This window comes from Portunus trituberculatus, chromosome 40 (assembly GCF_017591435.1).
Source record: "Portunus trituberculatus isolate SZX2019 chromosome 40, ASM1759143v1, whole genome shotgun sequence".
NCBI classification, from domain to species: domain Eukaryota; kingdom Metazoa; phylum Arthropoda; class Malacostraca; order Decapoda; family Portunidae; genus Portunus; species Portunus trituberculatus.
Genome location: NC_059294.1, coordinates 26,319,963 through 26,334,835, shown reverse-complemented (window position 1 = coordinate 26,334,835; position 14,873 = coordinate 26,319,963). Strand labels below are relative to the sequence as shown.

Here is a 14,873-nt window from a genome sequence, read left to right as displayed (position 1 = left end):
TCCCTCATTTTTACCTTTTTTTTAATTACTGTATAATCCATTGGTACCAATTAAAACATGTCAAGGTTATAACAGTAATAATGATAATAATAAGAGTAATAATAATAATAATAATAATAATAATAATAATAATAATAATAATAATAATAATAATAATAATAATAATAATAATAATAATAGTAGTAGTAGTAGTAGTAGTATTATTATTATTATTATTATTATTATTATTATTATTATTATTATAACATCATCACCACCACCACCACCACCACCACCACCACCACCACCATCAATAATTATTACCTTTTTTCACAATCTGCATGGCTCCTGACATTCATATTTAGAGCATGATGTTTAGACCAGGTGAACCATCTCTCTACTCAAAAGATGATGCTGAAGACCCATAAGTAAATTATTTTGAAATCACATCATTGGTGGTCTGTTCCTTTTCTCAGTTTGTGATAAAAAGCAAAGATAGAATTTAGAACCACAGGCTAAATTGCAATCTGACAGCAGTATTGAATTTTCCATATCCATCATGTTTGCTCCTGAAATGATGGTGGATGAATAATGTTATGTTCTGTGCTCATGAGGAGGTGCTTGGGGGTAGAGAAAGATGGTCCAGACTTCAGTGTCACCATATCAACTTGGGATGACATAATTAATAGTAATCTTGTCATGGTACCTGTTACTGGTACGTCATGGCTGGGCGCGTGATAGCAGGCATCTGAGGTCGCGATAATGAGATTTTAGCAGCTTTTCATGGGTGCGTGATAGCAATAAAACGCGATAGCTGAAGTCGCGATAGCCGAAGGTTGACTATATGTATTTCTGGAGTCAGGGTGTCTTGTATTATCATTCCCAGGTCTTTCTCTTCTCTTCTTTTCATTATGCTCTCTTCTCCCAATATATATTCCCATATAGGTCTTCTATTACTTTTATCCATTTCCATTATATGGCATTTCTTAGTATTAAATTCTAATTTACACTTCTGGCTCCATCTCCAGGTCTTATCAATATCTTTCTGTAATTCCAAACAATCATTTTGGTTTTTTATAACTCTCAAAAGCTTGGCATCATCTGCAAACAAATTTATGTAGCTACTCAAACCCTCTTGTATATCGTTGACATATATTTAGAACATTATTGATGCCAACACCATACCCTGTGGTATGCTGCTGGTTACAGTGCCCCAACTTGATGGTGTATCTCTTATCACTGTTCTCATTTCCCTGTTTGTTAAGTAATCTGTTATTGAATTTAAGATATTTCCCTTAATTCCACCCATGTGTTCTATTTTCTGTGTGGTACTCTGTCAAAAACCTTTTTCATATCTAGATACACTGCATCCACCCATCCATCTCTTCCTTGTACTTCATCTGTTACTCTTGTATAAAAGCTTAATAAGTTTGTTATACATGATCTTCCTTTTCTAAAACCAAATTGGAAGTTATTAATGATTTCATATCTCTCCAAATATTCCAACCATTTTTCTTTGATAACAATTTCACAGATCTTACCCACCACACTAGTTAGTGACACTGGTCTATAATTTAGGGGCTCAGTCATTTTCCCTCCTTTGTACAATGGGACTATATTGGATCTTTTCCTTTCCTTTGGTACCTTCCCTTCCCTTAAAGAGTTGTTAATTACATCCCAAATTTGTTCTGCCAGTTGCTCACTACATTCCCTTAGTGTCCATCCTGACACTCCATCTGGTCCCAATGCCTTCCTCACATCCACCTTTTCTAGCAATTCTCTAATTTTCTGTTTTCTTACCACGATGTCTCTTAATCCTTCATGTGTCGCTGGGTTGACTGGCTTTATAAACTTCTCCCTCTTCATTAAATACTGATCTAAAGCTCTCATTCCTAAGTTCACTCATTTCTTCTGATGTTTCGTATATCGTATTCCCCTTAATCAACTTAGTAATGGTCTCTCTGTTTGTCATTTTACCATTTATATACTTATAAAAAAGCTTGGGTTCTTTTTCACATCTCTTCACTACATCCTTTTTAAAGTTTCTCTCCTCCTACCTTTTTATCCTAATGTATTCATTTCATGCCTCTTTATACTACTTCCCATTTATTTCATTAGGTGCCTTAATTTTTTTCCATGCTGCATCCTTGCACTTTTTTAGCTTTTGCACATATAGCATTATACCAGGTGTGTTTGCTCTCTTACTCTATATTCAGGAACATATCTTTAACTCCTCATTATACTTGTCTAGAAAATATATCATACTTTCCTTGAATTGTCTTTCCATGCATAATTTCTTTCCAATCAATACTACCAAAATAACTTTTTAATCCCCAAATATTTGATTTAGCATGGTTCCGTCTCTTGTGTTTGTCCCTCATTATATTTCAAAATTTGCCAATCCTCTAATTCAATTTCTAGGACCACATGATCACTTTTTTCTATTGGAGTATGATATTCCATGTTTGGACATGGCTCTGTTTTTTTGTTTTTTGTAAATACTAAATCCAGCATTGATGGATAATTATCTTCCCCTCTACATCTTATATAATCTTTCACCCATTGATCCAATGTGTTTACCACTGACAGTTGTAGCACATCACAGAGTGTGTGTGTGTGTGTATTTACCTAGTTGTATTTACCTAGTTGTAGTTTTACAGGGCCTGGGCTTTATGCTCGTGTGGCCCCGTCTCCATATCTACACTTATCCAATCTTACTTTAAAAGAGTGCACACTCGTTGCAGACACTACTTCTTCATCTAAACTGTTCCACGTCTAAATGTGTGTGTGTGTGTGTGTGTGTGTGTGTGTGTGTGTGTGTGTGTGTGTGTGTGTGTGTGTGTGTGTGTGTGTGTGTGTGTGTGTGTGTGTGTGTGTGTGTGTGTGTGTGTGTGTGTGTGTGTGTGTGTATTTACCTAGTTGTAGTTTTACAGGGCCTGGGCTTTATGCTCGTGTCGCCCCGTCTCCATATCTACACTTATCCAATCTTACTTTAAAAGTATGCACACTCGTTGCAGACACTACTTCTTCATTCGAACTGTTCCACGTCTCAATACATCTTTGCAGGAAACTATACTTTTTAATATCTCTTACACATCTTCCCTTCCTCAGCTTCTTACTATACGATCTTGTGCTTCGACTGGCATATTCTTCTCTCAGGATCAGATATTCATTGTCCAATTGGTCCATTCCGTTTATCAACTTAAAAACTTGTATGAGATCCCCTCTCTCCCTTCTCTGCTCCAATGTTGGAAGATCCATAGCCTTTAGTCTCTCCTCATATGTCATCCCTTCAAGTTCTGGGACCATTCTCGTAGCAATTTTTTGTAGTCTCTCCAGCTTCCTTAAGTTTCATGGAAATGGGAAAAAGTGAAAGACGACCAGTGTCAAGTGTGTGTGTGTGTGTGTGTGTGTGTGTGTGTGTGTGTGTGTATTTACCTAGTTGTATTTACCTAGTTGTAGTTTTACAGGGCCTGGGTTTTATGCTCGTGTGGCCCCGTCTCCATATCTACACTTATCCAATTTTTCTTTAAAACTATGTACACTCTTTGCTGACACCATTTCCTCACTCAAACTGTTCCAAGTCTCAACACATCTTTGCGGGAAACTAAATTTTTTAACATCTCTCAGACATCTTCTCTTCCTCAGTTTCTTACTATGCGATCTTGTGCTTCTAATGTCATATTCTTCTCTCAGGATTAGTTTCTCATTATCCACTTGATCCATTCCGTTAATCAATTTATAAACTTGTATCAGATCCCCTCTCTCTCTTCTCTGTTCCAGGGTTGGTAGATCCATAGCCTTTAGTCTCTCCTCATATGTCATCCCTTTAAATTCTGGAACCATTCTTGTAGCCATTTTTGTAGTCTCTCAATTTCCTTATGTGTTTCTTTTTATGGGGTCCACACAACTCCTGCATATTCCAATCTAGGTCTTATTTTAGTACTTATCAATTTCTTCATCATTTCTTTGTCCATATAGTGAAATGCTAATCCAATATTCCTTAGCAAATTATACATCTCTGAAAATTCTATCAATATGGCTTACTGGTTGATTGTTTTCTTCCATTGTCACTCCCAAGTCCTTTTCCTTTTTACTTTTTCTAGTTCTACTCCATCTCCCATCTTATAGATTCCCACTGGTCGTCTTTCACTTTTCCCATTTCCATGACATGGCTTTTGTCCACATTGAATTCCATCTCCCATTTTTACTCCATTTCCAGATCTTGTTTAAGTCTTCCTGTAGTATTTCACAATCCTCTTTTGTTTAATGACTCTGCACAGTTTCGCATCGTCCGCAAACAGATTTATGTAGCTGTTCACTCCTCTGGCATGTCATTTATATATACGAGAAAAGTATTGGTGCCAATACTGACCCCTGTGGCACTCCGCTGTCTACTGTTCTCCACTTGGACTTCATATCTTTAACTATCGTCCTTATTTCTCTCCCTTAAGTAATTTTTCATCCATCTCAATGTGCTTCCTTTTAAGCCACCCTTCTCCTCTAACTTCCATAGTAATCTTTCATGTGGCACTTTATCAAACACCTTTTTTAAATCTAAATAAATACAGTCAACCCATCCTCTCTCTCTTGTACTTTATCAACTATTCTAGAGTAGAAACTCAATAAATTTGTTACACATGACCGACCTTTTCTAAAACCAAATTGGCTATTTGATAATAATTTGTTGTCTTCAAGAAACTCAATCCATTGCTTCTTTATTACTTTTTCACACATCTTGCATATTACACTAGTTAGTGATACTGGTCTGTAATTTAAAGGTTCTTCCTTCCTTTCGCTCTTATATATGGGAACCACCTCAGCTCTTTTCCACTCTACTGGTATTGTTCCATTTTCTATTGAGCATTTTATGATATTGTATATAGGACTTTCTAGTTCTTCCCTACATTCTTTCAGTATTCTGCCTGAGACTTCATCCGGTCCCATTGCCTTTTCCTCATCCAATTCCGTCATCAACTTTTTTATTTCAAGCTTGGTTACTTTAATCTCTTTCAAATGGACAGTCTCTCTATTACCCTGTGGTCTTTCAAATTTGGATTCCTTAGTAAAGACCTCCTACTATTTAACAGTTCTGCCATACTCTTTGGGTCTTCCACCATTCCGTTCTCTCCTTTTAACCTTTCTATTGTTTCTCTTTGTATTATTTTTCCATTTATGAATCTGTAGAACAATTTTGGTTGTTCCTTACATTTTTCGACAATGTCGTTTTCATAGTTCCTTTCTTCTTCCTTTCTCACCTTAGCATATTCATTTCTTGCTGTTTTGAAGTTTTCCTTATTTTCTGGATTTCTGTTTCTTCTCCACCTTTTCCATGCTCTATCTCATTTCTCCTTTGCCTTATCACACCTTGCATTAAACCAATCTTTCTTTCCTTCTTCTTTAGGTCTATATTTCGGACATATTCCTGACTCCTGTTTTGTATATTTCCAAAAATAAGTTATATTTCTCTTGAACCGTTTCTGAGTTTTCCATCTCCTCCCAGTTTACGTTTTAAAATAGTTCTTGAGATTCTCAATATCAGCCTTTCTGTAATTTAATCGGTCTCCTTTGTATGATTCATCTCTATCTTCCTTTCCTTCTTCTATATCCATTTCTAATATTACATGGTCACTCTTTCCCAATGGGCACTTATATCTTATATCATCGTTAATTTGTATATCCCTTGTAAAAACTAGGTCCAATCTCGCCGGCTCATCGTTTCCTCTGAATCTTGTGTTTTCCTTTACTCTTTGGACCATCAAATTATCTATAATTAGGTTCAGGAATCTATCTCCCCAGGCTTCTTCCCCCATACCACTTTCATAATTTTCCCAGTCCACCTCCTTACAGTTGAAATCTCCTACCAATATCACTTTTCTCCTTTCCTTAATGATTCTTGTAAGACTCCTTATTGTGTCATCTATCATGTCTCTATATTCTTCATTAGTCCATGAGTTTGTTTTTGGTGGCACATATGTTCCAATGATTGTTAACTCCTTTTTATTAATATGTACCTTAACATACAGTATTTCTGATTTTCCTTCCCCAAACTCCACTTGATTTACCACTATCTCCTTCCTTAACATCATCATGACTCCTCCTCCTCCTTTACCCACTCTGTCTCTCCTCCATATATTATACCTTTTATCTATGTCTATTTTATTGCCTCATTTAACTTTGTTTCCACCAGGCATACAATATCTGGTTCTTCTTTCTTTATGTAATCTCTTAATTCTAATTTACTAGATAAAATCCATCTATGTTTGTATACATCATTTTAATCTCTTGTTCTTATCATTTTTAGTTAAACTTGCTCCATTTTTTCTCTTCTTTCTCTTTTATATACCATTTCCTTATCCTGTCTCCTATAATTCTCCAAAAATGCCTTCTTCTCCTCCTCTGACCTTTCATTATTTTTTCTCTTGCTTTTGCCACCAGTTCATTGTGTCTCTTCCTTTCCTCCTCGTTTCTATTTTTCTTTATATATATATCTTTGCAACCTTCTGTTTCTCTGAGTTTTGTTTTTCTATATAGTACTTATTCTGCTGCTGCTTGTGATTTTAGTAATATCTTAATTGGTTTTTTTTTTTTTGTTTTTTTTTTTGTTTTTTTTTTTTTGTGTTTTGTGTGTGTTTCTATTGTATCTCACTCAAACTGTTCCAGTCTCAACACACTGTTTTTTTTTGTGTATTTTTACCTAGTTGTATTTTACAGGGCCTCTTTTGCTCTTGTCTCCATATCTACACTTATCCAATCTTCTTTAAAAGTGTGCACACTCTTTGCAGACACTACTTCTTCATCTAAACTGTTCCACGTCTCAATACATCTCTAAACTATATTTTTTAATATCTCTCAGACATCTTCCTTTCTCAGCTTTTTACTATGCGATCTTGTGCTTATGTCATATTCTTCTCTCAAGATCAGTTTCTCTTTATCCACTTGGTCCATTCCTTGATCAATTTATAGACTTGTATCAGGTCTCCTCTCTCTTCTTTGTTCCAAGGTTGGTAGATCCATAGCCTTTAGTCTCTCCTCATATGTCATCCTTCAATTCTGGACCATTCTTGTAGCCATTTTTGTAGCCTCTCAATTTTCTTATGTGTTTCTTTTTATGATCCACACTACTCCTGCATATTCCAATCTAGGTCTTATTATAGTATTTATTAATTTCTTCATCATTTCTTTGTCCATGTAGTGAAATGCTACTCCAATATTCCTCAGCAAATTATATGTTTCTCTAAAAATTCTATCAATATGGCTTACTGGTTGATTGTTTTCTTCCATCGTCACTCCTAAGCCCTTTTCCTTTTTTACTTTCTCCAGTTCAACACCATCTCCCATCTTATAGATTCCCACAGGTCGTCTTTCACTCTTTCCCATTTCCATGACATGGCTTTTGTTCACATTGAATTCCATTTCCCACTTCTTACTCCATTCCCAGATCTTATTTAGGTCTTCTTGCAGTATTTCACAATCCTCCTTTTGCTTTATAACTCTGCACAGTTTTGTATCATCCGCAAACAAATTTATGTAGCTGTTCACTCCTTCTGGCATGTCATTAATATAAATGAGGAAAAGTAGTGTGTGTGTGTGTGTGTATTTACCTAGTTGTAGTTTTACAGGGCCTGGGCTTTATGCTCTGGTCCCGTCTCCATATCTACACTTATCCAATTTTTCTTTAAAACTATGTACACTCTTTGCTGATACCACTTCCTCACTCAAACTGTTCCAAGTCTCAACACATCTTTGCGGGAAACTAACTTGTATCAGATCCCCTCTCTCTCTTCTCTGCTCCAAGGTTGGTAGAACCATTGCCTTTAGTCTCTCCTCATATGCCATCCCTTTAAATTCTGGAACCATTCTTGTAGCCATTTTTGTAGTCTCTCTAATTTTCTTATGTGTTTCTTTTATAGTCCACACAACTCCTGCATATTCCAATCTAGGTCTTATTTTAGTACTTATCAATTTCTTCATCATTTCCTTGTCCATATAGTGAAATGCTACTCCAATATTCCTTAGCAAATTATACGTCTCTCTGAAAATTCTATCAATATGGCTAACCGGTTGATTATTTTCTTCCATTGTCACTCCCAAGTCCTTTTCCTTTTTACTTTTTCTAGTTCTACTCCATCTCCCATCTTATAGATTCCCACTGGTCGTCTTTCACTTTTTCCCATTTCCATGACATGGCTTTTGTCCACATTGAATTCCATCTCCCATTTTTGCTCCATTTCCAGATCTTGTTTAAGTCTTCCTGTAGTATTTCACAATCCTCTTTTGTTTAATGACTCTGCACAGTTTCATCGTCCATAAACAGATTTATGTAGCTGTTCACTCCTCTGGCATGTCATTTATATATCAGAAAAAGTATTGGTGCCAATACTGACCCTGTGTCACTCCGCTGTCTACTGTTCTCCACTTGGACTTCATATCTTTAACTATCGTCCTTATTTCTCTCCCCCTTAAGTAATTCTTCATCCATCTCAATGTGCTTCTTTTTAAGCCACCCTTCTCCTCTAACTTCCATAGTAATCATCGTCCACAAACAGATTTATGTAGCTGTTCACTCCTCTGGCATGTCATTTATATATCCGAGAAAAAGTATTGGTGCCAATACTGACCCCTGTGGCACTCCGCTGTTTACTGTTCTCCACTTGGACTTCATATCTTTAACTATTGTCCTTATTTCTCTCCCCCTTAAGTAATTCTTCATCCATCTCAATGTGCTTCCTTTTAAGCCACCCTTCTCCTCTAACTTCCATAGTAATCTTTCATGTGGCACTTTATCAAAAGCCTTTTTTAGATCTAAATAAATACAGTCAACTTTATCAACTATTCTAGAGTAGAAACTCAATAAATTTGTAACACGTGTGTGTGTGTGTGTGTGTGTGTGTGTGTGTGTGTGTGTGTATTTACCTAGTTGTATTTACCTAGTTGTAGTTTTACAGGGCCTGGGCTTTATGCTCGTGTGGTCCCGTCTCCATATCTACACTTATCCAATTTTTCTTTAAAACTATGTACACTCTTTGCTGATACCACTTCCTCACTCAAACTGTTCCAAGTCTCAACACATCTTTGCGGGAAACTAACTTGTATCAGATCCCCTCTCTCTCTTCTCTGCTCCAAGGTTGGTAGAACCATTGCCTTTAGTCTCTCCTCATATGCCATCCCTTTAAATTCTGGAACCATTCTTGTAGCCATTTTTTGTAGTCTCTCTAATTTTCTTATGTGTTTCTTTTTATGGGGAGTCCACACAACTCCTGCATATTCCAATCTAGGTCTTATTTTAGTACTTATCAATTTCTTCATCATTTCCTTGTCCATATAGTGAAATGCTACTCCAATATTCCTTAGCAAATTATACGTCTCTCTGAAAATTCTATCAATATGGCTAACCGGTTGATTATTTTCTTCCATTGTCACTCCCAAGTCCTTTTCCTTTTTACTTTTTCTAGTTCTACTCCATCTCCCATCTTATAGATTCCCACTGGTCGTCTTTCACTTTTTCCCATTTCCATGACATGGCTTTTGTCCACATTGAATTCCATCTCCCATTTTTGCTCCATTTCCAGATCTTGTTTAAGTCTTCCTGTAGTATTTCACAATCCTCTTTTGTTTAATGACTCTGCACAGTTTCGCATCGTCCATAAACAGATTTATGTAGCTGTTCACTCCTCTGGCATGTCATTTATATATACGAGAAAAAGTATTGGTGCCAATACTGACCCTGTGGCACTCCGCTGTCTACTGTTCTCCACTTGGACTTCATATCTTTAACTATCGTCCTTATTTCTCTCCCCTTAAGTAATTCTTCATCCATCTCAATGTGCTTCCTTTTAAGCCACCCTTCTCCTCTAACTTCCATAGTAATCTTTCATGTGGCACTTTATCAAAAGCCTTTTTAGATCTAAATAAATACAGTCAACCCATCCTCTCTCTCTTGTACTTTATCAACTATTCTAGAGTAGAAACTCAATAAATTTGTCACACATGACCGACCTTTTCTAAAACCAAATTGGCTATTTGATAATATTTTGTTGTCTTCAAGAAACTCGATCCATTGCTTCTTTATTACTTTTTCACACATCTTGCATATTACACTAGTTAGTGATACCGGCCTGTAATTTAAAGGTTCTTCCTTCCTTCCGCTCTTATATATGGGAACCACCTCAGCTCTTTTCCACTCCACTGGCACTGTTCCATTTTCTATTGAGCATTTTATGATGTTGTATATTGGACTTGCTAGTTCTTCCCTACATTCTTTCAGTATTCTGCCTGAGACTTCATCCGGTCCCATTGCCTTTTCCTCATCCAATTCCGTCATCAACTTTTTATTTCAAGCTTGGTTACTTTAATCTCTTTCATATAGACAGTCTCTATTACCCTGTGGTCTTTCAAATTTGGATTCCTTAGTAAAGACCTCATGAAATTTACTATTTAACAGTTCTGCCATACTTTTGGGTCTTCCACCATTCCGTTTTCTCCTTTTAACCTTTCTATTGTTTCTTTTTGTCTTATTTTTCCATTTATGAATCTGTAGAACAATTTTGGTTGTTCCTTACATTTTCGACAATGTCCTTTTCATAGTTCTTTTCTTCTTCCTTTCTCACCTTAGCATATTCATTTCTTGCTGTTTTGAAGTTTTCCTTATTTTCTGGATTTCTGTTTCTTCTCCACCTTTTCCATGCTCCATCTCGTTTCTCCTTTGCCCTAGCACATCTTGCATTAAACCAATCTTTCTTTCCTTCTTCTTTAGGTCTATATTTCGAACATATTCCTGACCCCAGTTTTGTATATTTCCAAAAATAAGTTATATTTCTCTTGAACCGTTAATGAGTTTTCCATCTCCTCCCAGTTTACGTTTTTAAAATAGTTCTTGAGATTCTCAATATCAGCCTTTCTGTAATTTAATCGGTCTCCTTTGTATGATTCATCTCTATCTTCCTTTCCTTCTTCTATCTCCATCTCTAATATTACATGGTCACTCTTTCCCAATGGAGTGTGTGTGTGTGTGTGTGTGTGTGTGTGTGTGTGTGTGTGTGTGTGTGTGTGTGTGTGTGTGTGTGTGTGTGTGTGTGTGTGTGTGTGTAAGAGAATGTAGGTTATAACATTCTGAAGATATTTACTTACATCTTTAGCACCTGAGAGTTTCCAGATTGAGAAGCAAAAAACTGAAAATCCAGCAACAGCATAGAGAGAGCCCCAGCCAAGAGCCCTGAGCGCCAAGGCCCCTCCTGCCTCACGTAATTCTCGGGTTCCCATCATGCCTTTGTTGAACATGTTAGGATCTTTTTTTTTGGCCATGCCAAGAGTCATGCCAAATCCTCCCAACACTGAGACTCCAGCAATGCCAGTCAGGAATGCTGCAGCTGAGGAAAAAAGGAAAGTGCAGTTTTGAAATAAAGTGGATTACAATATAAAAATATTCATACATTGAGCTATATATTTCTAGTAATGCAATTGTACTGCATGTTTAACATTAAATTCTAAATTAAATAACCCTTGGACACTGGTATATTTCACTTTTCGTACTGAAAATTCTATTTCACAAGGAAAGTAGTAAAACTTTAGTTTATAGATATCCAGGCAACCCCCAATTAACGAACGTTCACACAATGAAATTTTGCTACGACGAACATTTCCTTTTACTACCATCTGCTCGTATAACAAACACCAAACTCACTTTAACAAAATTTTATCCAGGTAAGTTTTTCCAAGTTTGAAGCTAAGGTGAAGCTGGAAATTATTCACAGATACGAGAGGCGAGGATACTAATAGCATTGCTCGCCACCATGGCTTGACTCCATCTATTATTTCTACTACTTTCAAGTCAGCAGACTCTATTAAAGGGACCATCCGGTTAGGTTTTAAAAAAATTGAAAATAAAAGATATGCGAGTAATATTTTTTGGACTGATAGATGACTAGTACATGATGCTAGTTAAAAAATACAAGTGAATCAAAAAATAAATAATTGCATAAAAAATAACAAATTTATTTTTTGTAAAGAACCTTTTTCCTATAAACTTTGTCACCGGAGGGCAGATTTCAACTCTGTCAGTACATATATGAAGTATGTGGTGTAACAAAACTTTCCATCTCATAGAACTTTGAATTTTTTTATTTTGATGGCCATTATGAATTTTTTATTATTTTTTTTAAATTACATTGCAGTAAAGAAAATATTTTTTTCCAAATTCTATGAGATGAAAATGTAGCAGCTCCATTGAGCTTCAAAATGATACCTCAAAATTGAAAATCCGTTGAGAAATGTGGGAGAAGATACGATTTGAATGATAAAAAAGTGGAAACTGAGAAAAGGCAAAAAACCCCAGAGATGTCATTTTCCTCCTCTATGACCCTGTACATTTATTTGGGTTCGATATTTCGTGCTCATACACCACCATGTGCATCATATATCCTTTTTAGGCATGTTTAGAATATTCTGTAAGACTCATATGGCACCTGGCCCCCCTACAATGACTGCAGATATTAGTCGCTCGAAGGCGAGTGTGTCCCATCCGTGCATGGTCGGTACAACTTGTAATTTCCACTTGCACCGTTTGTTTAGACATTGTAAGGCAAAAGAGGCAAGGAAAAATAGGCTGGATTGTGGCTTGCAAGGCGTGAAACAACGGGCGAGATACTCAATACATCCTCCTCCCATCGCAGTCACATGGACACTGAGATGGAAGGGGAGAGGGTGTGTTCCTGAGTACGCCATAGTATTAAGTTGCCAGTGCCCACCTTTCCTTACCAAAGAAACCACTTTTCGTGGCTTTCTCCATGCTTATTATCATCATTTATGGTACAGAGAATGGAAGAGGGAAGCCCCGGGCTGCGGTGGGTGTGGCAGGGCCACTTTAAAGTTTAAATACCCCATGTATTTTAGTGTATTTCCAAAATATTCCATCACTATGTTGCCATATGTTTGAGGATGCTCTGGTGGTGTTTTGGGGATTTTCAATATTTTTCAGATTTTTCGCTACCATGGCCACCAGATGGGTTCCCTTAACCCTTAACGTACGGTGATAGTTTCAGTACAATTGCACCGTCGTGTTCAGATAGCCAGGGATCATTCATTTAATCATTATTTTTCTGCGCTAAACGTTTGAATCTCTCTCCCATTCACTATTGGTCCTGGGACAAGTGGAGGTATCTGGCATCTTTTCTCGCTCGCCTGCTTGAGCCTTGAGACATTTGTTCCCTCACAATAAGTCATCTTTTCCCATTTCAAGGCAACCCCCATGACCCGGAGGGAGGAAACGGTACTCCGAGTGATGTTATGTCAGTGTTACTCAGTAATGACATTGAGGAGAGATGAAAATTAAGACAGTGATATTTTTATTGAGACAGAAGAAAGTGAAGACCCCAGTAGTGATTCTGATAGTGAGAGACAGAGACCAACCCTCACAGTGACGTTCATAAACCTCCTCACGTACTCCCCATGAGCAATGCGCTGGTGTGTCACCCATGGTTGCCTCTACAGGACTGTGCTTGTCGGCCAAGTCACGTGAATCCCATTGCTAATAAGAGTTGCCAGATTCCAATTATTATAGAAATCCACAATACTTGTAATATGTGGTTTCTTTTTCTTTTTCTGTTTTGCACATCATTTCATATATCTGAGTTTGCATTTTCTTGACATGAAAGTGCAAAAGTTCCTACTTTTACATCAAGTTCAAATGCCCAAAAGGAGAGAGAGAGAGAGAGAGAGAGAGAGAGAGAGAGAGAGAGAGAGAGAGAGAGAGAGAGAGAGAGAGAGAGAGAGAGAGAGAGAGAGAGAGAGAGAGAGAGAGAGAGAGAGAGAGAGAGAGAGAGAGAGAGAGAGAGTGCGTGGTGTTATCGGAGCTTAGGGGGTATTTCTTAGCGGCAGGTTCTGCCATATATTTTTTTATATGCAATAACTTTGCTCTCAAGAGGTCATAACATGTTAAAAACTACATCCTTGTACTCAGAATAACATAAAGAAATATGTTTTTATAAGGAAAAAAATATCTTTAGCATTTTTGACAGGTATGATTTTTCCCTGTTGTAACAGACGGAAAGTAAATCAACCCCCTGTACTTTAAGGGTTAAGAAGGCTGTTGAGACCATATCTTCCTTGCAAGCTAAAAGAACCACCTGAACTCATGACTCTGTAATGGATAAAATGGAACTGCAGTACATAAGTTTTGTATGGAGTACAATGATGTGCCTTTTGTGTACATTCCACAGGTTGCTGGCTAGCGTCTTTCCCGCTCCACTCTCCTTCCCTTCATTAAATTTAAGATCCTCAACATTATAAAATTACTTACATACATACATTACAGTACATTATAATGACTTAGTCTTAAACTAAACTGCTTAAATGTTTAACCTCATAATTTTTTATATCATTAAACCTTTTACTGTACTATGATGCACTCTCACTTTGTTTACTCTCAATGGAAGTTCAAGTCAGGTGTCAAACTTGTTATAATTGGTTAACTTAACGAAAATTCATGCAACGAACGTTTTTTTTAGGGACGTAACCCGTTCGTTAAGCAGGGGTTGTCTGCACTAATTTTAGTGGTGTAGCTTTTCATCTTTTCCCTCTTGATTTTTGTTTTGAATTATCTGTTAAATGCTTAGTTTACTCCCCTTAACTACATCTCCTATAACAATATTCCTTACTGCTGATAAACTTGAAGAACTATAGTTGACTATCAAAAACCTGGCAACCTTGGGACATGATGATTGCCAGATTTTTTTTAAATTCTGGATTTTTTATATACACTCGACCCTAGTTTATCCGGACACTGTCCACATAATAATTTAATAATTTGGGTCAGGATGGCCAACAAATTAATTCAGACAATGGGCACCTGACACACTGCCAGAAATAGCTGATAGATGTAGGCGCCGCTGTGGTAG

The 14,873-nt window shown here is 36.9% G+C and overlaps 1 protein-coding gene across 1 annotated transcript in view; it reads right to left on the bottom strand.

Annotated features, from left to right (window-relative positions):
- LOC123516289 (transmembrane protein 242-like) overlaps positions 1-14,873 on the bottom strand; it is a 47,433-nt gene that overhangs the window by 7,357 nt on the left and 25,203 nt on the right. The window contains exon 3 of the mRNA XM_045275551.1: positions 11,110-11,348. Coding sequence (XP_045131486.1) covers positions 11,110-11,348 — 239 coding nt within the window. The remainder of the gene's footprint in view (positions 1-11,109; positions 11,349-14,873) is intronic.